General features: G+C 43.9%; 3 protein-coding genes across 5 annotated transcripts; all 3 read right to left on the reverse strand.

Annotated features, from left to right (window-relative positions):
* LOC133911603 (inorganic phosphate transporter 1-1) lies at positions 1 to 1,894 on the reverse strand. The gene has a single exon (XM_062353922.1). The coding sequence runs from the start codon at positions 1,815 to 1,817 to the stop codon at positions 246 to 248; it is 1,572 nt and encodes a 523-aa protein (XP_062209906.1). The 5' UTR covers positions 1,818 to 1,894; the 3' UTR covers positions 1 to 245.
* A 13,685-nt stretch (positions 1,895 to 15,579) lies between these two features.
* LOC133911606 (inorganic phosphate transporter 1-2) lies at positions 15,580 to 17,565 on the reverse strand. 3 transcript variants are annotated; one of them, XM_062353925.1, is made up of 2 exons: positions 17,464 to 17,565; positions 15,580 to 17,381 (listed from the first exon to the last, which is right to left on the reverse strand). In XM_062353925.1, exon 2 carries the CDS (start codon positions 17,344 to 17,346, stop codon positions 15,757 to 15,759), a length of 1,590 nt encoding a protein of 529 aa, XP_062209909.1. In that variant the 5' UTR covers positions 17,347 to 17,381; positions 17,464 to 17,565; the 3' UTR covers positions 15,580 to 15,756. The 3 variants fall into 3 exon arrangements, with proteins under 3 accessions (XP_062209909.1, XP_062209910.1, XP_062209911.1); XM_062353926.1 differs by having other exon boundaries at positions 15,580 to 17,378; positions 17,464 to 17,529; XM_062353927.1 differs by having other exon boundaries at positions 15,580 to 17,390; positions 17,464 to 17,524.
* Positions 17,566 to 22,076: 4,511 nt separating this feature from the next.
* LOC133911608 (uncharacterized) lies at positions 22,077 to 27,177 on the reverse strand. Its single transcript, XM_062353928.1, has 14 exons — positions 26,672 to 27,177; positions 26,509 to 26,586; positions 26,360 to 26,415; positions 25,554 to 25,673; positions 25,337 to 25,407; positions 25,106 to 25,199; positions 24,815 to 25,027; positions 24,436 to 24,687; positions 24,180 to 24,288; positions 23,070 to 23,137; positions 22,906 to 22,975; positions 22,748 to 22,822; positions 22,559 to 22,650; positions 22,077 to 22,480 (listed from the first exon to the last, which is right to left on the reverse strand). The coding sequence occupies exons 1-14, from the start codon at positions 27,026 to 27,028 to the stop codon at positions 22,399 to 22,401; spliced, it is 1,737 nt and encodes a 578-aa protein (XP_062209912.1). The 5' UTR covers positions 27,029 to 27,177; the 3' UTR covers positions 22,077 to 22,398.
* Between the last annotated feature and the right edge of the window lie 792 nt (positions 27,178 to 27,969).

Here is a 27,969-nt window from a genome sequence, read left to right on the forward strand (position 1 = left end):
TGAACACAGAACATTGGTGCAGTGATGGTATTAGCACCAATAGTCTCTTAGACCTCTTCTTTCTTGCAAAAACATGCATTTTCATTCAGATTACAAGAGAGAAAAGGTTGAGAACAATGATAGGTTCTAGGCTTCTAGCACGACAAACTCAAACAACCACTACGCAAATTAACTAGACCTGTACTAGTAACAACAATCACATACGCCACCGCAAATCTTTCATGTGAGCACGCGGACGCGTCCACTTATGCCGCCTCCTCGTCGTCGGCGACCTCCTGGGATATCACTTCGAGCGACTTTCCCTTGGACTCTGGAACGAGCAGTGTCATGATCGTCCCCAAGAAGTTGGTGCCGGCGAGCACGAAGAGCGCGTTGCGGATGCCAATGCCTTTGGGGTACCCGGGCTCTGGCTTGTCGGGGTCCTGCGCGGCGTAGAGGAACCCGAACGCGCCAATGATGGCGCCGGCTTTCCCGGCCGCGGCGGAGATACCGTGGCAGGTGGACCGCAGACGCGCCGGGTATATCTCGGCCGGCACGATGAAGGTGGTGCTGTTGGGCCCGAAGTTGGCGAAGAAAAAGGTGAAGCCGTACATGACGAGGAAACCGGTGTGGTGGCCGTGCATCGTCCAGTGGTGGTACGGGACAGCGAGGCCGAGCATGAACACGGTCATCATGGCGAACCCCATGATCTGGATCCAGAACCTGCCTATGATGTCGATGAAAGCGACGGTGAACCAGTACCCCGGGATGGTGCCGCAGAGCGCGATGAGAGCCTGCGCGCGGGCGATGAGGAACAGCTCCTCGATGGCGTTCATGGTCCTCGCCGGCGGGATCCACCCAACCTTGCTGAAGATGTCCTTCTGGAACAGGTTCTGGCTGTAGAACGCGATGTCGAGAAGGAACCACGTGCTGGTGGTCGCCAGGAGGTGGAGTCCGTGCCGCCGCAGGAACTGCGACGAGAAGAGGCCCCACTCCTCACCGGCGATGATCGTCTTCTCGACGCGGTCCGCACTCTCCTCGATCTCGGTGTGCAGAACCTTTGACATGTCGGCCGCGGCCTGCTTCGCGTTGCGGGCGACCAGCGCCGTGTACCGCGCCGTCTCAGGCATCTTCATGCGCCAGTAGTAGGTGAGCGCGGCCGGGATGGTGCCGAACATGAGGATGAGGCGCCACACGTAGTCGGCCTGCGGGACGAGCGACGCGGCGTGGTCCTGAGAATAAGACGGCGCTGGGTACGACTTGCGGAAGCAGGCCGAGACGACGAGCCCGACGATGGCGCCGAAGAGGATGCCGAACCCCTGCATGGCGAACACGGCAGCGATGAACGCGCCGCGGGTCTTCTTGTTGGCGTACTCGGACATGATGGTGGCGCTCAACGGGTAGTCGCCGCCGATGCCGAACCCCAGCCAGAAGCGGAAGAAGCAGAGCGTGGACACGACGCCCTTGGCCGTGTGCCCGAACGACAGGCCGGACGCGATCGAGCACACGACCATGAGGATCAGCGTGAAGCCGTAGACGCTCTTGCGGCCGAGCTTGTCTCCGAGCCAGCCGAAGAAGAGCTGCCCCGCGAGCGTGCCGCAGAGCGCGACGCCAGTCACGGCGGCCAACACGTTGGGCGGCATCGAGCCCGGGTCAGGCTTGGAAGGGTCGGTGTAGTAGATGCGGCCGAGCAGCTTGGTGACGAGGGAGATACAGAAGAGGTCGTAGGCGTCGGTGAAGAATCCCATGCCGGCGATGATGATGGCCGTGAAGTGGTACCACTGCGTCTTGGCCTGGTCGAGCGTGGCCAACACGTTAAGCTGACCACCGCGCGCCATGGTCTCAGCTCCCAAGCTTGCTCTCCCTGCTTCGATTACTCACTACTCTTGCTCTTCAAGCTGGCATAGCTGGGTGACCATATATATGGACGAGGACGGCGAGAGTTGCCGTAGTTACGATGCCAAATCAGTCAACCCTGAGCGCAACTTGAAGTCGTTCTTATCTCAGTCAGAGTAGTCAAGGGGGTAGACTGCGAAACTGCAAGTCGCGCGACTCAGCTCGCAGCCGTCATGCTTCCCGTGTCCGCAAGGAGTAATTAATCGGCACATCCGCGTCAGCAAAATTGTATTACTATCTTTGAGACGTATTTTCCTTACAAGTAGTACGTCGATTCCCATCAGGTCGAGACAAAACAAAAGGAACTAGAAACGGGCCGGTGATACGATTTTACTCCATGCGAAGTTGAACAGAATCTCAAAAGATGGTTAGGAATGGGAATTAGGTGCATCATGCATGCCTTGTTTGTTGACTCATAAAGGTGGTCTCTCTCCTCTACTGTACGCAGCCCTCGTTGTTGAACTGGCTGCACTGCTGGCAAGGCCCAATGGCTCACTGAATTCCAGACCTCCAGTTCAGTGATGTCCTTCCAAGGGGTGGACACTGGACAGACACAGGTCGCACAGTGCAGAAGGACCCCCACTGTCTTCAATTCTCTTGTTCCGCTCGCTGAACAAGATCTGGCTTGTCTCTGTCAAGTTTTGGTGATGGAATTGACAGGGTTTGAAATTTCAGACTAGAAACCAAAACATGTCCCTTTCCTTGGATCGGTTGAAGGGGCCATAGGAAGTTTCTAATGAACTGCATGCCATGCGATGCGAGTGTTGGAGAAAATACCTCCGTGACTGGTATTACTATAGAGTCACTATTATACGTTCTTCCAAAGTATTAGAATATTGGACTCTAGCCAGACTCAAGCTTTCAAAGACCATAAGGCTTCTTAGGCCACTACCTCTCGGGACGAGAGAAGCAGCTCACCTCCGTAGAGAATCTCAGTAAGAAGAGAATACTCACTGTGATTGATTTGACACAAAGTGAACGGCAGTTGATTCCAGTACAAATGGTGGGCATACTGACATCTGTGATAGTATGACGTCGTGCCGTAATTGACAACTAGCTCAATACCGCACTATTCGATGGCGTTAGCTCGTGGGGCCTCAAACCTACGAAGCCTCTAGAGCTCCTAGGCTCCAGAGTTACCCTAGAGCCTGCCTACCCTCGAAGCATGAGGGGAGGGGGAGTCATCAAGTCTATATAAAGATCTGCCAAAGGTTGTTTGTCGGTTGTCTTTCGCCTGCTACTAAGTGGCCACTCCAGCAACCAGTCTGACAAACAAGATAGGGTCGTCGACAACCGACCAAGGTTACCGTCACTAGATGTCCTTATACCTATCGTGGTAGATAATATCTTCTGGACAATGATAAAAATACTTTTACCTAGATCCGAGCTTTGTAATTCCACCGGCCATGGGTCCTTATTAAATAGAAGCAACTTGTATGTTACACCTCAAAGAACACTGTAAATATCAAACTATAGCTATCAGGTTAAGGGTGCTATCTTTTGACGATCAATATATTTGATATTATCATGTCTCTCGTCTTTTTCTTTAAGTATGAGTCTTCTCTTTAGAAGAGACATTCGCTATATTTTATTTGTGGAAGACATTTTTCTAACAGTGAGTCACTTAAATACGCCAACATCAATTAGTCAGTTAACACTAGGTATAGTGAGGAGCGCAAGAGGACATAGCGAACAAATGACTCCACAGCTGGTTAATCTATACCGCATAAGATGACCTGATCTAGCGTGTAGACTGTGAAATTCAGAGGGCGGAAGCTAGATGGAGGAACGCCGACGGAGCGGCGGATGCGTGTTGATTGATTGCCTTGAACATGGCAGGGAGTACATGATATATATAGATAAGAGATGCATGACCGGCCACCCTAATACATTGATAACAACCTGATCTATCTATAGCCAGAACAAGCTTATCTCTATCTATATTAGTTACAATATATAACAGAATATCTAACACTCCCCCTCAATCTAATCCTACAAGATTTAGATTGTTCTTAAACATCTCAAATGGTCTTACCGCAAGAGCTTTGGTGAAGCCATCGGCTACTTGATCTTTTGTTGAGATATACTCAATCTCAAGTAGTTTCCTTGCTACTCTTTCTCTCACAAAATGATAATCAACTTCTATGTGTTTAGTGCGTGCATGGAACACTGGATTAGCAGACATATACTTTGCTCCAATGTTATCACACCAAATCTTGGCAGCCGAGGGAGCTTGAATCTCTAATTCTTTTAGTAGAGTTTGAATCCACATAATCTCAGCTGTTGTATCGGCCAACGCCTTGTATTCAGCTTCTGTACTTGATCGTGACACTGTTGCTTGTTTTCTGGCACTCCATGACACAAGGTTGGGACCTAGAAAGACAGCAAATCCTCCTGTAGACCTACGATCATCAAGGCTGCCAGCCCAATCTGCATCTGAGAAACCACTCACAAGTAATGATGAGGATTTAGAAATTTTAAGTCCTAGCTTAACAGTGTGTTTAAGATATCTCAAGATCCTCTTGACTGCTGCCCAATGTTCTGTAGTTGGAGTATGTAAGAACTGACACACCTTATTAACTGGAAAGGAAATATCAGGCCTTGTTAAGGTTAAATACTGCAGTGCTCCAACCACACTTCTATATTGCGTTGCATCATTTTGTCCCAGCAGATTACCTTCATTTGCAGAAAGCTTCTCTGAAGTAGACAAGGGAGTGGTAACTGGTTTGCAGTCACTCATCCCTACTCTTCGTAATACATCAGAGGCATATTTCTCTTGACTTAGCAGGATTCCGTTGGGCACTTTGTTTACTTCAATTCCAAGAAAATAATGAAGATCACCTAAATCCTTCAAGGCAAATTCCTTTCCAAGATCCTGCAATAGAGCTGTGGTTGCACTGGATACAGAGCTGGCTACAATAATGTCATCAACATAAATCAACACAAAAACTGTAACACCTCCTTTGCTATAGAAAAATAGAGATGCATCTGCTTTAGAGGCCTTAAATCCTAATTCTTGTAGCTTAGCACTTAACCTCGAGTACCATGCTCTAGGGGCTTGTTTTAGTCCATATAATGCTTTATCTAGCTTGCAGACATAGTTAGGCAAAGAAGGTTTCTCATACCCTGGAGGTTGCCTCATGTACACCTCTTCTTCCAAAACCCCATGGAGAAAGGCATTGTGTACATCAAGTTGTCGTAGGCTCCATCCTCTAGACACAGCAATAGACAAAACTATTCTGATAGTGACAGCTTTAACAACAGGACTAAATGTGTCCTCATAATCTATGCCATACCTTTGTTTGAAGCCTTTTGCCACTAGCCTTGCCTTGTATCTGTCTAGGGTTCCATCTGCCTTTCTCTTGATCTTATAGACCCACTTACAGTCAATCACATTTCTCCCTTTCTGAGGTAGAACCAAGTGCCAGGTCTTGTTCTTCATTAGTGCCATATATTCTGCATCCATTGCTTCTTTCCAATTTTTATCACCTAAAGCTTCATCTGCAGTTTGAGGTTCACCAGTTGAAGTAAAACAGGTGTATTTGACTGTACCATCGGTATATACCTTTTCTTTTCTTATTCCACTTCTTAGCCGAGTGTGAGGCCTGGCCGGTGCAGAAGATCCTGGAGGTTCAATCTCCAGTGTATATGTGTCTCCCCCTGGTTCGGTGAAGTTGGCGTTCTCAGCAGAATCTGCACCAGCACCAGTTACATCTGGTTCAGTGACTGTGTCGCCCGCGGCAGACTGCGTGTGGATCCCATCATCCTCGGTTGAGCTCGACGCAAGCGTGTTGCTGCCTGGTTCGGTGAATCCACTCGTTTGAGCGGGAATTGGTCCAACCGAGGCACGCGTGACGCACTCAGGCGGGCTCGGCAACAACCTTGGTGGGGAGACCGTGTCGCAGGCCTGCTCTGCAACTCGGCGCTGATCCCGAAGCTGATGTGGTCCAGGGATGTGCCCTTCTGCTTGAGCCACTCGGCGATGTGTACCTGGATTATTATGTGTATTTCCTTGATCACCTGTACGATCTTCACAAAATTCATTAGTAGCATCAGTAGGAGAATTAAGCATATAATTATTCTACTCCTCTCCCCCTTGATCATAGCTGTGTGGAACAAGGTTGGATGGAAGGAGGGAAATTTCAGAACGAAGGCGAGCGTCGGCATTAGGATGCAATTGAGCAAAGGGAAAAACATTTTCATCAAACGTGACATCCCGAGAGATATAGACACGACCAGAGAAAGGATCAAGACATTTAAAGCCTTTGTGAAGGGTGCTGTACCCTAGGAACACACATTGTGTGGAACGAAATTGTAGTTTGTGATTATTATAGGGACGAAGGTTTGGCCAACATGCACACCCAAAGACTCGGAGAGAGGTATAATTGGGTTGTTGTTTGAACAATCGTTCTAAAGGAGTGTCAAAGTTAATAATTTTGCTAGGAATACGGTTGATAAGATATGTAGCGGCAAGGAACGCTTCATCCCAAAATTTCAACGGCATGGAGGCATGCGCAAGCAAGGCTAGACCCATTTCCACTATGTGGCGATGTTTTCTCTCTGCTGACCCATTCTGTTGATGGGCATAAGGACAGGAGACATGATGGGATATGCCAATCTTATCAAAGAAGGAGTGGAGTTTTTGATACTCACCTCCCCAGTCAGTTTGAACAGATATAATTTTGCGAATGAAAAGTCTCTCAACCAAGTTCTGAAATTCATGGAACTTATCAAACACCTCAGATTTACTCTTAAGAAGATAAATCCAAACAAATTTGTTATAATCGTCAATGAAGCTAACATAGTATTTCTTGCCACTGACAGAACTAGGAGCATTGCCCCAAACATCAGAAAAAATAAGTTCCAAAGGATGATGAGACACACTTGATGACTTTGGATATGGTAGCTGATGGCTTTTAGCCTTTTGACATGCATCACAAACTGACTCTTTATTGGACTCAGAAAGACATGGCAATTTATTTGAACTAAGGACTCTTGTAACTATTGGAGTGGATGGATGACCCAAGCGACTATGCCATCTTGAAAAAGATGGTGTGACCGAAAAAACTTCCTTCACTGGTGGGGATGGAGATGGAAGGAGATAAAGACCTCGTTGGCGCCTTCCCTTAAGGATCGTGTTTCTCGTGGCTCGATCCTTAACCAAAAAATATTTAGAGTGAACTTCAAGGAAGACAAAATTGTCTTTGACAAGACGATGAGCAGATATGAGGTTTTTCTTGACTTGTGGCACATGAAGGGTGTTATTAAGATGTAAGCTACGACTAGGGGTAGAAATAACAGAATAACCGATATGCTTAATCTCCATACCTGCACCATTTGCCGCATGAATCTGATCGTTCCCCTTGTATCTCTCCCGAACAGATAATTTGTCCAATTCACCGGTGATGTGGTCAGTTGCGCCTGTGTCAAGATACCAGTTTGTATCCACTCCATAGGCAGCATGGGTTGCAGCAGCGACATGCCTTTCATCAGGCACATAAGTGTCGTCGAAGCGATGCCAGCACTTGGAGGCAACATGGCCTCTCTTGTGGCAAACTTGGCAGACGGGTCGGTTGTCAACACGCTGCTGATTGCTGCCACCCTTACCGCGTCCACGGACAGCAGGAGCGCCGTGTTCACGTCCAACACCACGCCCACGGTTGGCAGAGTTAACCGCGAAAGCGCTGTTCCGAAGATTTTGCCTGTTCTCAAAATTCAACAACACAGAGTACAATTCTGCCAGAGTAACAGGTTCTACTCTTGTCACCAATCCAGAGATAGCAGGTTCATAATCTTCATCTAAACCATTCAATATGAAAGCTACCAAGTCTTCTTCATCCATGGCTTTACCGGATGCAGTTACCTCATCTCCTAATGACTTCATCTTGCCAAAGTACTCTGAGATGGACATGTTACCTTTGCGCATTGTAGCGAGAGAGAGTTTCACGTTGAGGGAGCGCGCTCGCGTCTGAGACGTGAACATGCCTTCTATGGCGCGCCAAGCTTCACGCGCTATTTTGGATGTAGCGACTTGTGTGAGCACATCGCGCGACACCGACGAGAAGAGGAAGCCGAGGACCTGTTGGTCCGCAGCAAACCACTCCTGGTATGCCGGGTTTGCGATCATCGTCATCTTGTCGCCATCCCTCCGCTCGATCTCTGCCGAGGGAGCCACGGTCGTGCCGTTGATGTAGCCGTCCAATCTAGCGCCACGTATAGCAGCGAGAACCTGCGCACTCCATAGCGCATGATTCTGTTTTCCCAGCTTCTCAGAGATCTGGAAGCCGAAAAGAGGGTTGGAGACGGCTGAGGAAGAGCTAGCCATGTCGAGGATCGATCTTGGCCTCAAAGGGGCTCTGATACCATGTGAAATTCAGAGGGCGGAAGCTAGATGGAGGAACGCCGACGGAGCGGCGGATGCGTGTTGATTGATTGCCTTGAACATGGCAGGGAGTACATGATATATATAGATAAGAGATGCATGACCGGCCACCCTAATACATTGATAACAACCTGATCTATCTATAGCCAGAACAAGCTTATCTCTATCTATATTAGTTACAATATATAACAGAATATCTAACATAGACTAGTGCCCTGATGTCTGAATCAATTCCATTGGACGGTCCTGCGCACTGATTTCAGTATTATGTTTGTTTTGTCTCTTGGAAAATAATTTGGGCATTACGTTTGCAGCATTCTTTCAGCAACAACCCTGAGCAACTTTGACATACGATATGTGCAGCTCCGTCAGAGTTCAGACGGGACGTACCACATCCACAACATGAATATATTAGCATGCACTTGTCGTTCCATTGTTGACAACGCTAGCTATGCACTTGTCGTTCCATTGGACGTTCCATTGGTCGCCTATACAGTGATCAGTATTAAATGCCAGATACTTCGATAATCAGTCTGACATATAATATAGGGTTGGTCTCATATCGACGACTGACCAAGGTTACCATCATGTAATGTCCATGTACCTATCGTGGTAGGCGATATCTCTGGGCAGGGATAAAAATACTTTTAGCTAGGTCTAGACCTTGTAATTCGACTGGTCCTAGGTCCTTGTTACATAGAAGCAACTTGTATGATATACCTCAGAGATCACTATAAATATCAAACTATGGCTATCTGCAGGCCAAGAGACCAATCTTTTGATGATCAATACATTTAGTGTTATCGTGTCTCTCGTCGTCTTCTTCAAGATTGAGTCTCTTATCTAGAAGAGCCCCTCACCGCACCTTGTTCATGAAATACGTTTTTCTTCCACAATAGCACATCATCCATGGGGAGAGAATACAAAAGTACTAGAGAGGTAGGACACCACCAAAAGATCACCAAAGCGCTAGCCTAAGCAGCCCTTTCCATCGCCGCACCCATACAAAAATATGCATAGCAGCCGCGACCAGGCACACTATGTGCACCCACCAACTCTGCAGCTATGTGGAACGTCAACCCCTCAGCCACCGCCGATTCAACAGCTCGGGTAGGCATGGAGGCCCAAGCCGGTACGAAGGCCTTCTAACAATGGCGCAACAAAGGACCTCATTTTACCCTAGAAGGTTATGGCTGAGACACGCATGCTTGGATCCAACCCCTAGATGCCTCTTGTGACGATGTATGAGGCACCTTTATTGAGCCAGTGGCCTCCTCAATGTCCCATGGCGGGAAGGGGTTCTAGGGAGACTACATGCTCCGGTGCGCGCAGATCTCACTGGTGCTCTCGACGCTGACCACCGGCTCCGACACCACTGGAAGGGTACCAATGCATCCTACACAGGGCTAGATGTGGCCATAATACAAAAGATTGTCAAACCCTTATAACATTCTGAAAGGATTACCTCGGAAGGCAGACGGGGTGCTTGACAAGGGAAAAGGCCGACCTAGGGGCCATAAGCCTGCAACGGGCCACCAGGCTTGATATCTTTGAGCTTATTCTTTGTAGATTTTTCTACGGCTTCCCATGGTATCTAAAAATTCTAGAAATATTCTCAAAGCTACTATCCATTACCATCAATCTACTGTAGAAATTTCACGAATTTAGGAGTTACCTACTAGCACACAAAATTCTTGCAAGTTTCAGTATTTACCAGGGATTTTAGATTTCAGCTTTCAAGACAACTAGCAGTTTATTGAATTTTCAACCCTATCAAATAGTGCTAAAAAAATTCTACAAAAAAATCATAAAATTACTAGTAGGTAAGATGTATCATAGATTACATGCAAAAGATCATTCAAGGTAAAACGAATGCATGCAATAATATGTCTAAAGTAGCTACATTTATAACTACGTGTTCTCTTCTCACGTTCATCACTTCCCAACCAACATCAAGATCATGAACATCACATGCATTCAATATATAATAACCCATCAATCATCACCCCTTGCGCGAGGAAATAAAAGCATTCGTGCAAACGGTGCTCGTGCAACTCGCCGCACAGGCGACATTTCATATGTTGTTGTCAACATATTCACTTTACGTACCATCGTCTTACGGGACACCCTATGTAATCGCTACATGGATAGAAGACTATAACTACCATCATATGGTGGATGTTCATACGTTATTGCTAATGTATTCATTTCACGTACCATCGCCTTACAGGACACCCCATGTAATCGCCATATAGGTAGACGATCATAACTATCATCAACCATCATATGGTGGATGTTCATATATTATTACTAATGTATTCACTTTCCATATCATCATTGTACGGGACACACCAGGCATTTATCTCGTACTGGTTGATCCCCGATATTGACCGCTATTGGGATACATTCATTACCTTATTACCTTTTTCATTTATTACGTCGATGCAACATAACTCACAAAAACATCATAATAGGTAACAACATAATACGGAAACACACAATCTAAATACAACAACCAACAATATATTACACTTAGGGACAATAATAAAGCTAGATACATCTCGCGAACAAAAATCTACGCCCTAACCTTACGTTACCTAAGCTTGACTAACTTTAGCTCACAAGCTCGATCCCTAAACAAGCGCGTAGGAAAACATTGGCGTAGAAGACTTGCTCCTCGCACATCTCCATTGTGTATCATCTTTGTCGGTAGCTCCCGCTATTGCATCGTCAGCTTTCTCTCACATTCTTGCTTTCTTTTGCGAGGAAAGCGTTTCTAACTTGCCTTTAACCCATAAGAGAATAATGTGACTTAAAAAACAAATTGATTCATATTAGCAAACTTAAAGCACGAGACAACTCTAGGAAAAGGTAAAGAATAAAAGAGATCACATATCTAGGGCATGAAATTAAACTTTAATGAGTTTTATTAGTGATGTTGGCATATTTTACTTAAAACCACTATACTAGCCTAACCTACGGTTAACCATACTCTGATACCAAGCTATTGGGATCCGTTCAAATTAAATTTGAATTAATCATTAGGATGGTTATTTAATAAGATGGGAGCTAGCCCGCATCCATCTCTCGATGAACCATATGCTAACCCACATCCACCGCAAGAATCATAGCTACTAATGATTAAAGCGATTCTAATTCTAACAGTTCCAATATATGTGATCTGGTAATTTCCAGAAACGTTATTACTCACACATACCTTTACAATATGAATACCATAACATAGCAACAAATTAGGGTTCAAAGATTACAAGTTCGTACATTAAAAAAAAGTTTCATCTAGCGTAACAAACATACTTCGCAACAGGAACATCTAAAGAAACAAAATTGGTGGCGTCATTTTCCCACAAGGCAACCATATATATATATATATATATATATATATATATATATATATATATATATATATATAAAATCGGGATTAGAGTAGTATAGCCGGCACCTATCTTCAACTGAAAAGAAAATAAGCAATGTGAGTACGAAGGTATTGACAAGATTTAATCCATAATGTGTACATATAGATAATCTGACTCCAAGGATTGTGCAATATGATGTTAGCAAGAATACGGCCATATGGTTAAGTAAATTTATATGCAAAAGTAAAATTTAGCATAAACATATATGAGCATCTAAACTTGACCAAAATAACTATCTAACCCATAAACATCAACTAGACATTTATGTAATTAAAACCATGATAATAAAATATGTAAACATAACCACCTCAACCACAACCCAACATACCATACAATCTCGTATCATCCTATATTCGTGACTCTATGACCGATGCGGATGGACAGAAGCATGCTCATGACCGAGAGCGCGACAATTCAAATTGATTTTACACCTTGCAGTGGAGTACTCTTAGACCCACACGACATGAGACCACCGCCCACACAACCCGTCAGTTGCGAGTGATGATTCACATACCAGCCATTCACATACCCATCTCCAACCTTTGTCCCCATGTCGGGTAATGTGAAGGCAATATAGATCCTATGTGTATCACGACTTACCGGACCAACCTCATATGCCTCTACAAGCCCTCCAACTCACATCTTGATGCATATGTCAAATGAACACGGTGACTTACGGTACTTGACTTACCTGTCCCATATCTGGGTATGTGGTAAAAACGAAAAAGTGCTAAAGCCAACGATATCGACGAACGTTGTTAAACCGATGCAAGCGGTCTATGGCATCCGGATTTCTCTCTCGACCTACCCCTAGCACCGTCCACATCTCGCCTTATCCTCGCAACATATCCACCCCAACAATATTATCATTTCTTTTGTGAACGAGTATATAAGCCATAAGCTCGTGATCGGGGGTTGAACCACAGCTCGATTTCTACCGAACGACCTATGCATTGCTAAGCACATCACCAATATTTTACACTTGACCATGATACATAAACAATCCAGGTTACAACGGATCGAGCGATAAACAACGTCAAGGTAAGACAATGCAACAAATAGGATCTACTCATATCAACCTGGCACTTGACTCATTATCATGCAAACATATGTAAGGTATAATTTATCACATTAGACCCAATTCATCCAAAGTACTGGGAAGAGTATACTTAGATGCTTGATTTGCTACTCAGATTCATAATTAATAGCCACAAAGTCTAGATCGCTCGATCACACCCATGTCGCTCTATGTTCTTCGTTCTCTAAACAAAGAGCACGTGCAATGAATTAAATGAACATGAGATAAGATCCGAATGTGATGAAAATACACATGAATGTAGTGCAATATGTAAGGAACATAGTAGAAGAAGAGTCATGTGAAGTGCTATATCGAAACTCATGGTATAAGCAAAAAAAGTGTGGTTCAGTCCAAGCGAGGATTTAATTAAAAGATCCACATTAAAATGAGTTTACACTAAGAAAACACCATTTGATATTTTTCCTGTATAGGAGTACACTAATAAGGATTTTTAGAAGTGGTCTTGCCCTTAGATTATTTTTATTCTTTTCTGCGCAATTTTTAGAAGCTCATAAAGTGAGATCAACCAACAACTAAAACATGGAGCCAAACATCTCTAACATGCGGACAACTATTTTTAATAAGAAGTTCTCCATTCAACCAGATTATTAGAATTGGATTCACTATTTTGAGATCAACCAATCATTAAAGGTGAATTAAATAGAAATAAACACATTAATTAAATATAGGAATTTAAACATCTTTGTTATGATTGTAATCATTTTTATGTGGTAGAAAACAACCATACGAATATAACAAAACTGGTTTAACATTTTTAGGACCAATACTACTGCTTAGGTTAACGAATAGAATGCCCTGCTCTTTCTATTATGATTTCTATGTCTATGAAATTCCATTTATTATGCAATTAATAAGATTTCAGCTGATTAAACAATAAAACAGATAATTTATTTTCAGTTTTTTTATTTAAATTATCAATTAACCCGGTCGAACCTTTTGTACCCAACCGCTGCTAGCCACACCCACTGACTACCCAACCCTAGGGTTTTGGACTCTCTACCGAGACTTAAGCTTCCGGAGACTATGAGGCTCCTTAGGCCATTGCCTCTCGGGGCGAGAGAAGCAGCTGGCCTCCGCAGAGAATCCCAGTAAGAGGAGAACACTTACTGCAGTTGGTTTAACATGAAGTGACTGGTAGTTGATTCAGTACAAGTGGTGGGCACCCTGACATCTGTGACAGTACGATATCATGCCGTAATTGACAACCAGTTTAGTACCATGCCCTTCAATGGCGTTAGCTCATGGGCCCTCAGACCTACGAAGCCTCTAAAGCTCCTAGGCTCCAGAGTTACCTCAGAGCCTACCTACCCTCGAAGCATAAGGGGAGGGGGAGTCATCAAGTCTCCATAAAGATCTACCACAGGAAGTCTGCTGGTCGTCTTTCGCCTGCTACGAAGTGACCAGCATTAAATGTTGGCCACTCCGGCAACCAGTTTGACACACAAGATAGGGTCGACGCCGCATCGGCGACCGAACAAGGTTACCGTCACTGGATGTCCCTGTCGTGGTAGATAGTATCTTCTGGGCAAGAATAAAAGTACTTTTACCTAGACCCAAGCCTTGTACTTTTGTCGATCTTAGATCCTTGTCACATGGAAGCAACTTGTATGCTACACCTCGGATAACACTATAAATACCAAACTATAGCTATCAAGCTAAGGGTGCAATCTTTTAACCATCAATATATTTAGTGTTATTCTGTCTCTCGTCTTATTCTCTAAGCTTAAGTTTTATTTCTAAAAGAGACCCTCACCATAGCTTATTCACGGAAGACGTTTTTCTTCCACAACAGCGAGTCACTTAAATACGCCAACATCAATTAGCCAGTTAACACTAGGTATAGTGAGGAGCGCAAGAGGACATTGCGAACAAATGACTCCACAGCAGGTTAATCTATACCGCACAAGATGACCTGATCTGGCGTGTAGACTAGTGTCCTGATGTCTGAATCAATTCCATTGTTCGATTGGTCCTGCGCACTGATTTCAGTATTATGTTTGTTTTGTCTCTTGGAAAATAATTTGGGCATTACGTTTGCAGCATTCTTTCAGCAACGATCCTGTAGCAACTTTGACATACGATATGTGCAGCTCCGTCAGAGTTCACACGGGACGTACTACATCCACAGCATGAATATATTAGCATGCACTCGTCGTTCCATTGTTGACAACGCCGTATGCATGCTTGCGTAGGGTTTGGATCGTAGAAGACGGAGTAAATGGCAACCTAGTCATCTAAGCATCCTACGTTCAATGGAGACTGAGAGGAGTGGCGAACCAGGATTAATATCCTATAAGTAATGACACGTATGCATGCTTGCGTAGGGTTTGGATGCTGCAGCTTTTCGAAACCATTGGATTTTAAAACCACGGTTTTTGGGGACGTATATTTGACCTACCATAGTTTATGAATGCAACAAGCTTTTTGCAGTTTTTTTGCAAAACCATGACACGCTTGGAACTTGCAGTATTTAATACAGTATTTTGTCTATCTAATACCAGAGTAGTTGTTGAGCTGACTAACCATGATCAGTGAAGATTAAAACTAGGTGACGTGTGCATGTGTGGCTATAGTAGCTAATGTCATGATGATAGTGACAGTCCATAGGTGTAATAATAGGCCCAATTTTTACATGGCGGCTGATCAGACGCGTTAATGGAAGCCCTAATTATGCCCTTAAAGATAGAGAAAGATATTGTTGCGCAACAGACGGGAAACACGTACGAGTCGATCGGACGTGAGGGCAAAAAAAAAAAATCCTCTTAATTTATTGAGAATGTTCGTGAACAAAACATAAGTACCAGCACAAATACAATTTTAGATTAAGAAATTGACCCAACTGTAATTTCGAAATACACACAAACGTCGCGCGGCGCGACAGATTATGAAGGTAAAGCACACAGTGACACAAACAAACATACAAAACCAGGAAAAACCCATGCAGGAACGCAGTAGTGTGCAGATATCTAGACGTTGGCTTCCTTATCGTCGTCGACGTTCTCCTTGGAGATCTCCTCAAGCGACAGTCCCTTGGACTCCGGCACCAACAGCGACATGAGCGTGCCCAGGAAGTTGGTGCCGGCGAGCACGAACAGCGTGTTGCGGATGCCGATGCCTGGCGTGTACCCGGCATCGGGCTTCTTGGGGTCCTGCGCCGCGTACAGGAATCCGAACGCGCCGACGATGGCGCCGGCCTTTCCGGCTGCGGCAGAGATGCCGTGGCACGTGGACCGGAGCCTCGCCGGGAAGATCTCCGCCGGCACGATGAAGGTGGTGCTGTTGGGCCCGAAGTTGGCGAAGAAGAAGGTGAGCCCGTACAACACGATGAAGCCGGTGTGATGCGCCGGCTGCGTCCAGTGGTCGTACGGCGCCGCCAGCGCGAGCATGAACACGGTCATCATGGCGAAGCCCATGATCTGGATCCAGAACCTGCCCACGACATCGATCAGGGCCACGGTGAACCAATACCCTGGGATGGTGCCGCAAAGTGCGATGAGTGCCTGCGCCCGCGAGATGCGGAAGAGCTCCTCGATGGCGTTCATGGTCTTCGCCGGCGGGATCCACCCGACCTTGCTGAAGATGTCCTTCTGGAACAGGTTCTGGCTGTAGAAGGCGATGTCGAGCAGGAACCACGTACTGGTGGTCGCCAGGAGGTGCAGGCCGTGGCGTCGCAGGAACTGCGACGAGAAGAGGCCCCATGTGTCACCGCCGACCACCTGACGCTGGACTTCCTCCTCCTGCTCCACCACCTCCTCCTCCTCGATCACCTTGTGCATCACCTTGGCCATGTCGGCCGCGGCCTTCTTCGTGTTGCGGGCGATGAGCGCCGTGTACCGCGCCGTCTCGGGCATCTTCATGCGCCAGTAGTAGGTGAGCGCGGCTGGGATGGTGCCGAACATGAGGATGATGCGCCACGCGTAGTCGGCCTGTGGCACGAGGGACGCCCTGGCGTCGGTTTCGTACGACGGGGCCGGGTACGCGTTCCGGAACCCCGCCGAGACGACGATTGCGACGATGGTGCCGAAGAGGATGCCGAAGCCCTGCATGGCGAAGACGGCAGCGATGAAGGCGCCGCGGGTCTTCTTGTTGGCATACTCGGACATGATGGTGGCGCTCAGCGGGTAGTCACCTCCGATGCCGAAGCCGAGCCAGAAGCGGAAGAAGCAGAGCGTCGCTATGACGCCATTGGGCGTGTGCCCGAACGAGAGGCCGGACGCGATTGAGCATAGGACCATGAGGATCAGGGTGAACCCGTAGACGCTCTTGCGGCCAAGCTTGTCGCCGAGCCATCCGAAGAAGAGCTGTCCGGCGAGCGTGCCGCAGAGCGCAACGCCGTTCACGGCGGCCGACAAGTTGGGCGGGAGGTTGCCGGGGTTCTTCTGGGTGGGATCAGTGTAGTAGATGCGGCCGAGGAGCTTGCTGACGAGTGAGATGCAGAACAGGTCGTATGCATCGGTGAAAAATCCCATACCGGCGATGACGATCGCCATGAAATGGTACCATTGTGTCTTGGCCTGGTCGAGAGTGGCCAAAACGTTGAGCTGACCTCCTGCCATTGCGTCAAGCTTTCCCTTCTCCTCTGCTCGTCCTTCTGCCACAGCTGCAAGTTTACTTTCATTTGCTCGATAGGCACAAGCCAGAGAGAGAACTTGGATGCAAGAGAGGCCGCTTACCTCGAGTAGAGTGGTGAAGATTGACCGAAGATCGTTGTGCGCTTGCCTGCTTGGTCAGTTTCCTGATCGGTGTGGCATATATATAGCCAAGCAGACCGGAAAGATACAGACAACGAATTAGTACGTCAATCTCGCATTGGCTACCTGTGCGTATAAAATATGTCTCCGCACAATACCAAAGTGGTCCTTGACAAGTTGACACGATTACTAAAAGATTAGTGTATTCGAAAGTCAAATGTTTTGCTTGGAGAGCTACAGCTAACTTTTATCCGTATTACTCTTGGATGTACTAGGTAGTGTAAAAGGACGTCTAAACAATTTTTTTTAAAACTAATACTATGTTTCTATTTTTAAACTCAACTCATCTTAAAATCACATACAGAAGTTAGAGAGATAAGAATAAATTGTAACATTTCCAAAAATAATATTTCTCTTAGATAAATGTAAACACTAGGTTCTAGTTGAGGCCATATTAAGAATCATGGCGAAAGGAATCAAGCAACTTGTAGGAAAAAAATTAAACACAAAAGAACTAACCGTCGAAAGAAGAGATTCTTTAAGTTGCTAGATCTAAAGGTTTAGGATGGTATAAGACTAACTCATACAAGAGGTTAACTCTCTAGCAACAAGAAGAACACCTCTAAAACAAACCAAAAGGAGCGTCTCTTAAGGAAAACGAAAATCAACTAGAAACCAATAAAAAATCTTGCACGAAAAATACGAGAGCCAAAAATAAGAGACTAGAAGGATATGAACTCAAGCATATGCAAGAACACTTTCTTCATTAAGCTCAGAGTAACGCCCTCTTTAAGCAGACTACAATTTTTTTTCTCACAAAAACTCTCGCCTAAACATAGGATAAGCACTGTTTTCTCTCTCTGCACACAACACAAGTGGAAGACTCTCAAAAAAATTCAAAAACTCTCAAAATCTCACCTCAACCACCAAACATACCCCTCTACGTATAGGCATAGGGTCCTTACTTAACCCTTAAGTAATCTTGTCTCTAAACTGCCATTCACTTACAATACACTCCCACCTAACAACGAGGTAGTTTCGTCCGAATTTTTCTCCATCCATCAGATGACTATAGTGTCTTCATGACTTAGCTTCACTTCGACGTAAGCTTCATAATAATATCACATGAACTCTATCCTCCAGAGGTTTTTGCGGCCAAACCGAGAAACCACTTTGCATATTTTTCAAAGCGTGACTCACATCCACTTGTTTACACCTTAAGCAAGCCTTCCGATGTCGACACGTGTCATTCGTCTTGCGATCTTAATCGTCGAAAAGTCTCTTCCTCTCCTGATCTATCGAGTTGTCTTGTCACTTGCACCGACATCTATTTCGCTTAATTTTATCAACACACAATATTCATCCCCCATCTCACACTTTGCTTGACCTCCACGTGTACAGCTAGGATCACCCTCGACTCCATTTAACTCCCTCGATCGTCTAGCACCAAGCTCACCGTTTAGCCCCGATCTTCCTGTTGTCGGTCGCCAAGTTACATATATCACATACACGTCATAAGACAAGCAAGCATGTACTTCCAACACCATTTAACTCCAACATAAGTTAGTCAGATCAAAATCCCTGCTGAAATAGATATCAATCAGAAAATGTGAACGCCGGATGTTTCGGCATATACTCCTCTTGAGCGCCGGACTATCCGACGTGTGTAATTCATCAGACCAGCCATCTTGCAACTCTCTCTGCAAGAAATGCTCCATCCATACTGTTCATTTTATTATTGGACCATCCGACATACACATCTTCACCGGACCACCCTTTGCATCCTCTCTGCAACAAAAGTTCCGACTTATTCTTCGGCATTTACATCTTCCATCGCCATACCATCTGACGCATGTGAGTCAACCAGAGCTGTTCACTGTGTCCAACACTCGACCATCTGACGTGTACTTTAATTTTTGCTTCTGAGTAGAAATGCTTCGACGTATACTCCGTCTGAACGCCGGATCATCCGGTGTGTATAATTTTCCTAGACTCAGACATAAACATGTCAACTTTATTTTCTGTATAATTTTGGTTAGTTATGATCATATATACAATCTCAAGAACATCAAACAAATCAACACCATTGGCAATCATTTATCACATATAAATCAAGGTATATTTCAACTTGATTTTTCATTGAGGAATGTCCAATTAGGTTCCAAAGGTATGATTTTCATGTTTCCATATAGAAAGTATGAACTTTTTTAGATAATAAAAGTACCACTCCCAACCTTTACATTAATTAGGGGCGCACACAGCCATAGAAATTGTGAATTTGGATGTGCATGTCCTCGTGCTCTGTAAGGATCAAGTAGGCGATGAGAAGTCGTAATTGCACTTGGTAAATCCTATTCCACACAAGGTATTTAGATTGCACACGGTGTAGTGGTTCACATTAGCGGTATGAAGTATAACAATACTTACAGCGGTAGTATCAACCGCATTGCAAATATAGCCATTCTGGAAGTAGATTTTGTGGATTTATCAGGATATACATGCTTGTTATGCTCGTAATTCGTTATGGCAACTTTTTTTCTCTTCACAAGATATACATACACCACTACCTGATGCTTCCAGCACGGATGCTGATCGGGTACGAAACCACTAACTGGTATTTTGAACTTTGATTTCAGATGTTTCCTTTATTTTTTGTATCAGGGCATTTCAGATGGTTTCAGAATAAAACCATATAGAAAATTAGTACTATTGATTGGCTAATTGCTGTATGCTGTTCAACAGTAGGCCATTTGACATCTTCAGCGCCAGCCAGACCATTGACTTCCCAGTTTCGGTTTCTACAATCCATCTGGTGAATCACAATTCAGAACTAATTTCGGTGCCGTTTCAACTTAGGCCTGAGATCATACGGGATACGAGTTATACTGTCTAGCAAATGGATGCTTTTTTATTATTATTAGAAACATAGTTGTCAAGACGAGAATATTATCAAAAGATTCGAATATGCGAACCTCAGCAGTGATTTGTATATGCTCGTGGTCTTGATCTTAGCGTTGATTCGCTACAATTAAACATGTCATGCAGCTTACTATATCTATATCGATCTTCTCCCTCTGTACCCAACTCGCAAGATGAAATGGTGCAGTTCCCGTCGTTTGCCAGTTTAGATATTGCTCTTTGACAAATTGACAGCAATGATGGCGTTGTGATTCGTCTCAGCCCATCTGTGGTACAGTACTGCCTTTTTTCTTTCTTTTGAGATGGACAATACCGCCAATGTTAGGAGAAGAACCATTGTAAATGCAATATACTTTGTTGAAAGCAACCGTCAATGACGTGTAGCAACTTAAGACCTGTCAGGCCGTCCCTTTACCAGTCTATGAAACGTCATGCTTGACGGAATTACTAGTTTGGTTATGAGCATTAATTGTCAACCATATTGATTTTTAATGAGTTGACATTTTTCAGTTTATTGGCAGCTGACTTCTGTACTATGTGAACAGATATTGCCTTGTTGCTTCATACAGTTAACCAAACTCAAACATATCGGACCTTCTTCTCGCTGTGTTTTTTCCTCGATGGAAAACATATCAAACTTCACGGTAGCAGAATTTCCCAATGTGCCTCTATTAGAGGAAAATAAATCAATCTAAGAACAATGATTGAAGATTACTATTCAAATCTATTTGGAGCCATGAACTCCGGACCCTTAGCTAAAGGCTCGATCTCCGAAGACATCGAGCTCTTTCGTGCTACCTCTTCGTACCTGCGAAACCTTCTCACGACTTATAATCATGCCTGGCCCCTCTGAGGCCTTCGGCCTCCGAACTCTCAGCAGTAGGCCTGACCCTCGGAGGTTGTGGACCCCTTCGTACCACCCCACCGGCGCCCGAGCGACTTTCCGAAGCCTCGGCCTCTCGAAGGCTCAGCCTTCTGGAGTCCTGCCTCTTAAAGCCTTCACCTCCCGGAGCCATGCCTCCCGAGGCTCCCATCTCTAATTACTCGGGCCGGCTTCCCAGAGGCTACATGATGAGTTATCAGGCCTCAGAAAAGATCTGTCAGAATGGGAGCACCAGTCATACTTTGCCTGCAAGGAAGTAACCGGTATTAAATGCCTAGACTGGTGGACACCATTCTGACACCCTGGTGTAATGGAGGCTATCCTGACACCCCTGATAGTGCAGCACCGGGCAGTAGTTGACGACCGGCTCGCCCCCTTCAGGAGGCAGGTACCACGATAGTTACTACGGTAGATATTTATCTCTCAAGTAGGGCAGAAAGTAGTTATCCGGGATAAGATCCAGTGATTCGATCAGATCCTAGATATTTGTACATTATGATAACTTGTACATCAAGCTACGCATAGCCCTATAAATAGAAGCTATAGCCGCTTGAACTAAAAGAGACTAGACGGCAGAAAGACACAGAGGTGATAAAACACCAAGTCACGCTGTGATGCTCCTCTCAGATCAATCTATTTTTAACCATCAATACATTCGTGGTGTTTCTTCATTTCAAATTTCATCTCAAGTTTAAATCTACTTCTTAGAAGAAACCCTCGCTTTATGCGCCAATTGACTTCTTTCGGACAGAACAGACTGCCACCTTATTTCTCAATACATCTGACATTCCCGTTGCGTCCAATAAAAAGATAACATTTCTATTTCAGGGACCAGTCAAAATTCTACACTTCACAGCACCCAAAGAGTACAGTAGTACACCCAGCTCTAGAAAACTTAAAAAGACATTTAGATACATCCTTTAATCCTTTATTTGTTTATACAAAATAGGATACATAATTACCCGTCCCTAAAAGGAAATGAAGGAATAGCACATAGCAATGCCAACTCAACTAGATACAAAATGTACAGATCTAGAAGGGAACTCTTCCACAGATGACAGATAGATTGTACAGAGTGGTAACCGCGGAGCTCTCATTTGCAAGTTCACGACAGATCAACCAGATGGCCTTTGGTAGACATGCTTTGTTCTTGGGTCAACGATTATGCCCTTTCCGCCATTCACTTCGAGATCATGCCTGCAGGATTGATTATTTGAGCTGAGTCTAGTTTAACTAGCAGACCTCTAAAAATGCTAATAAGTATAGATTGCTTACTGAAAGACAAAATCAGGAATGGTTAGTTGTTCGCGTGGTACGTATCTGAATAGCTGCACAAGTCTGTCAACATATACAACTTTCTTCCAGACCTAATTGAAACAGAAAAGAAGTACAGAAATTTCAAGCAAGAAGCATGTCAAAGAATCAAAAGAACAGGAGTTTGGCTGCACCGCAGTCCTCAAGTACCTCTCTATCAACAAAAAGCTGCATCGTCAAAATAGCTGTTCTCAATCCCAGTGTTGGGTGGAGTACATATATAGCCTGTGAAGATTGGTGCTATCAAGAATTCGTGTATTCCAAATAGAAAATTAGAACCACACGATGAGGTCAAATGAGATACTCACATGAAGATTTTTCTGATGCTTCCGACCTAGTATTTGTTGTAATCGTTTTATGAATCCTAAATCAGGTTGTCTGTAAATTTGATTGAAATCAGTTCCATACTTCCATGAACCAAGGTTAAGACAAAGGATGTAATTTCCATCTCAGCAACTTATACAACACTTACACTTGTAAGGATGCTGTAGAGTGGAAATAGACAATTGTATAAGGCTTTTGAATCAAAGGTTCAAACTCCTGCAAAAATGGCATAGGATGATGCTGTCAGAATTTACTGCTCAAATGAACCTATACAGTGAGGAACCAAGATAGTAGATAGCCGGGTGTTTGATGAAAAATTTGCAGAATTATTTACAGAGTGCATGATAAGGATTTAACAATATGATACTTGCACAACTCCCGTTTCATTAAAGCCATTAAAATATTGGGTTTTAATTTTCTTGTTCAAGGCCCAGCCCACAACTTGGTTAAATTGCAGATATACCTAAATTCGCTATCTTGAAGATATCTTAGAACCTTCAGATAAATTGGACACCTTAAGAAACCTATCATCCAAAAGCAATAAGGGTACCGTTTAAAAAAAGCAATAAGGGTATTGCATATTGATCCCTGAATATGGGTGGAGTGTAGAAAACTTAGTTTGCTGCTCAGAAACCAGCGTATCCTTAACATTGGAAACTCCAGGCCAGCTAATGGACAAGCAAAAACAATTCAGTTGACATAGAAAATTGTAAGATACATATATCAAATTTCTAGTTCACCTTCTGGATACTTGGCCAGTGCCAGTGTCACCCCATTACAAATCAATTCAGAAATGTACTATTTCACTGGAAACATTAAATTTCTTGCTGATGAATTTTTCAACTCGATAGCATCATAGATGTGGCATCGAGCTTTTGATCTCCAAAGTGTAAGGAAAAATTAAAATTTAAAAATCTTATCAATGGATGCATTATAATAAGAAGTACCACATAAAAATTGCATCAAGTCTTTTGCCAAGAAAACACAATGAAAAGATTAGAATAATCATGTATAGGTCATGGCAAAGGGAGAAAAAAATGGTTGGTCTGAGCAACTCATAAATGTCGGAATACCACAACTGAGAAACACAATCTCAGAAAGTCATGGCTGACCATTTAGGGCATTGCAAGATTACTTCCGTTGGCAGAAAGCAACAAAATTGCAAGATTACAAGATTACTTCCGTTGGCAGAAAGAAAGTCATGGCTGACCAATTTATATGCACTATAAGTGTCTAATAAGCACTAAGAATCAATCACCTTTACTACATATAGAACAAAGCGTTCAATATCCAAGCATCGAAGAAGAAAGTGAGCACCAACAACAACCATAACCGGACGCCCTTCACTGTCAACTCCTCCACGATAACTGTAATTGATGGAGAACATCAAAATAGAGGCAATGATACAGTGATAAAATGGAAATGTCATGGATAGATATACACTCACAAAGCTAAAGCAATGCAAATTAAAGAGAATCTACAAAAGAACAAATGAAAACAATAAGATTGCATACATTATTTTCATTTCAGCAATATCTGAAAGGCTCATAGAATTTGCTTTAGCAAGGTATCGTGAATGAAGTGAATATTCTTCAGCAGCAGATAATGGTGGACTGCCAAGATCACCAAACCCAAGCAAGTTAACAAAGTTAAATCCCTTATTTGCCTGGGCGGATTTTTCCCATTGCTCCTTGCGTCGGAGATCAGGATCTTTAATTATAGACATAAAGGCAGGATCCAGATATGAGTCCAACTTGAAAGAATTCCTGTTCAGATAGACCAGCTAAAATAAGGTAGACTCCAAATGAAAGACCACTAAACATACAGAGAGTATCTTTAAGGTAACTCTTCAGTCAATGGAACCAAGAAAAATACATTCATTTATAACCTCACCTTCTACGTGTCAATGCAGAATCAGGAAGAGGGATATCTGCAAGTGCAGGAATTGGTGTTTTGCTATTTTCTGCCCCTGCGGGCAAGGGTTTTATTCTTATTTTCCTTTCATCTATAATTGTTTCACCATTTTCGTCCCCAACATCAGCTGGAAGTTTCAATGCAGCAATCTCTTCTTCATTCTTGTCCCGAGGGAAATATAGTGGAAGCAATCTGAAGAAAGAAAGATTATCAGTCAATGTAGGAAAATTACCATATTCAACTAACATTAGAGGTATTTGGTTCAAGCACCTCTTATATATCTCTGTGTCAGATGATGATGTTGTACAAAAGACAATAGCTTTTATTTTGTCTTTATGCTTCTCCAGAAAACGTCTAACAGTTCCTACTCAATATTATCAGAGATGAGAGTTAGAACAAGAAAATCTAAATGTGTAGTAGGTAAATTATTAACATAAATAACTCATGTTTGCACCCATCATTATGATAGCAAAAGCAAAAAAAATCAACCAGCGAACTCACTTATTGCCACATGGGCAGCTGGTTCACGAGGGTAATTCTTGGCGTCCGTGTATATGCAACCAGTTGCAATGCTAACCACATGACAGGCAGAACAAATTACTTACAAAAGTTGTAGAACACTCGATGTGAAAAATCTAATATTAGAAAAATGGAACCTAAACAAAATTCTATAAGCATTCAAATGTAAGCCTTTTAATATGAAATAATTTATAAATACCTTTCAAGGCCATTCTCAATGAGTAGTTCCAAACAAGACCTGTAGCAGTGGCTAAGCGCATTCTCTGCAGCTGTGTGATACTTGACAGCATATTTAGGGCCCACTGTATGGATGACCTTCCTACATAGCCAGATAATAAGCTTTTTGACATTGCAAAAGAGTGTCAAAACCATATCAGGTATGTTCTGCTCTGATATGTTTAAAGAAGACATTTCTTCAAAGTTCAAACAGATTCAAATGATAAGAGTTTGAACTAGTCTATATGGAAATGATAATAAGCTTTTAAGGTGTAAACTGCAATAGGTCTTACAGGAATAAACTTGAGTGTATGCCATGAAGAAAAGCTAATCTGAGCATATAATAAGCCTGTCTATAGCGAACATTATTGCTGAATGGCTGGTGCACCATTACAGCTTACCCTTACTGTACAACAAACAGTCATTTTCATTCAATCAATGGCATCTAATGACTCCTACTGATTTCATGTACAACTTTCCTCCAACAGATAACATGATACCACTAATGTGGCCCCTAATCACCCTCGCCTCTCCTAATTTATAACACTACACCACTAATTTGACCAGCGTGCACAGTTCCTTTTTCTGCCAAGATAATGGCCGAAGTTGGGGAAGAAATTGTATGAGAAATATCCCTCTCACTAGTATGCATGAAAACATTTCAAAAGGCTTGTTGCTCTTACTAATATGTCTCAATAAATAGCTATGTTGTTGGCGAAAAGGCTACTATGTACTCCGCTGCAACTTCGAAGGCACCATTCACCCTTGGAATAAAATCAAGCCACATACCTGGCAGGCAGATCATAGGCATTGGTCATCTTAGCCATGCCAGTCCGGCACCCACCCTGCAGACCACCCACAAACGAAAAGCCACCTTACAATCCCATTCTACAAACCAAATTAGTAAGCAAAATTAGCATCCCAAAACCAAATAATACCAAGGTGGCGCACTCCTCGGCTAGCCCTGGCCCTGCAGCAGCGTGAAGCCCAGGACTACTATGAGCTTCGTCCAAGTTCTACACAACCACACAACTGCGGACCATTAGCATCTCAATTGAAGCATTTGGAGCAAGACAAACCAGTCGCGAAGAGAATTCCGACCTCGTTGGTGGAGTTGACAACGGCGTCAACCTCGAGGTTCCACGGGTATCCTCGCCAGAGATAGATATTCGAGTTGATCTCGTGGTCCACGGGGAACCGGGACGCGCCGCGGTCCCCGGGCCCCGCGGCCGCGTCGTCGCCTGTGAGCGGGTCGGAGAAGGAGAGGAAGGACGAGGACGGGGTCTCGGATCCGGAGGCCGTGGGGGACGACGCGCAGATGCGCTGGTCGGGGTCGCTCCAGCGCGGGACCTGGTCGAGCGTCACGGCCGGCTCCACACCGCCCACGCCCGGCGCCATGGCCGCCGAAGCCGCCACGGAAGCGGAGGGTGACGCGGCCGCTGGCGAGCGATGCTGCATGGCAGCAGCCGGATCAGAACCGCGATGGCATGGGATGAGAGAGAGAGAGAGAGAGAGAGATGGGTTCGCGCGCGAAGCCGGAGGCGGAGGAGGTGACTGGTACGAGAGGCCGGGGGATCGAGAAGACGAGCCGGAAGAGGAGACAGAAAGGATAGTAGTACTATTAGAATAGGGGTATTTTTAAAAAGGAAATTGGGGGATTATTTAAATGCCCTTATATGCTAAAAAAGATATTGTTAATCACAGTATAAAAATTGTAATTTCTAATAAAACAAAAATTATATATAATTAAATATAATTAATTATCTTATTAGTAATAATATAAACAGTGATATTTATGTAAACATATTGCCCTCCGTCTAAACACATCTGCCAATACAATTAAAAAAAAGATTTTTTTCTATAAGCATCTCCTCTAAGCACATATTGTACATGCCCTAACGAGAGATTGTAGTCACGAATACAAGGTACATTAGCTAAGTGCCTATACATTACAATGAAATCATAAACATTAAATGTAATAACATTAAACACAAACTCAAGATATGAAAAAGGTAGATGTGATATGGGAGCGCTGCAGAATGAATATGTCAGGAGCGATGTTGTAGTTTGATTTTAAATGAGATTAAAAAGAGGAGGAGATTATCCGCTAATTTTTCTCTAATTTTTTTTATTTTTATTAGTAAAATAGGTCTTATATCCGTAGCCGATAATAGATTGGGAGACTCGAGGGTAAGAATGAATGGTAAAATAGAATAAATTATTTAAATTTTAGGGATTTTTATTAGATGGATGGAGGATAGGGAAAGAGGTGATACCAGAATTAACTCGTGTTTTATATAGTAAAGATATGAGATACGCATACAGCCGAGTGGATTTTTAAGATTTGAAACTTTTTTTATGCATGGACCTAGGGGAAACAATATCTAAAAATAGATCTT

This window comes from Phragmites australis, chromosome 3 (assembly GCF_958298935.1).
Source record: "Phragmites australis chromosome 3, lpPhrAust1.1, whole genome shotgun sequence".
Classification (NCBI taxonomy): Eukaryota; Viridiplantae; Streptophyta; class Magnoliopsida; order Poales; family Poaceae; genus Phragmites; species Phragmites australis.

Bases quoted from the DNA above. Each gene is read 5' to 3' on its own strand.
- LOC133911608 (XM_062353928.1), bottom strand. From the start codon at position 27,028: ATGCAGCATCGCTCGCCAGCGGCCGCGTCACCCTCCGCTTCCGTGGCG. The intron at 25,200-25,336 runs GTGAGTTCGCTG...AATATTGAGTAG, and splicing joins AGCTGCCCATGTGGCAATAA to GAACTGTTAGACGTTTTCTG. The intron at 24,688-24,814 runs GTGAGGTTATAA...CTATCTGAACAG, and splicing joins TCTGCATTGACACGTAGAAG to GAATTCTTTCAAGTTGGACT.
- LOC133911606 (XM_062353925.1), bottom strand. From the start codon at position 17,346: ATGGCAGGAGGTCAGCTCAACGTTTTGGCCACTCTCGACCAGGCCAAG.
- LOC133911603 (XM_062353922.1), bottom strand. From the start codon at position 1,817: ATGGCGCGCGGTGGTCAGCTTAACGTGTTGGCCACGCTCGACCAGGCC.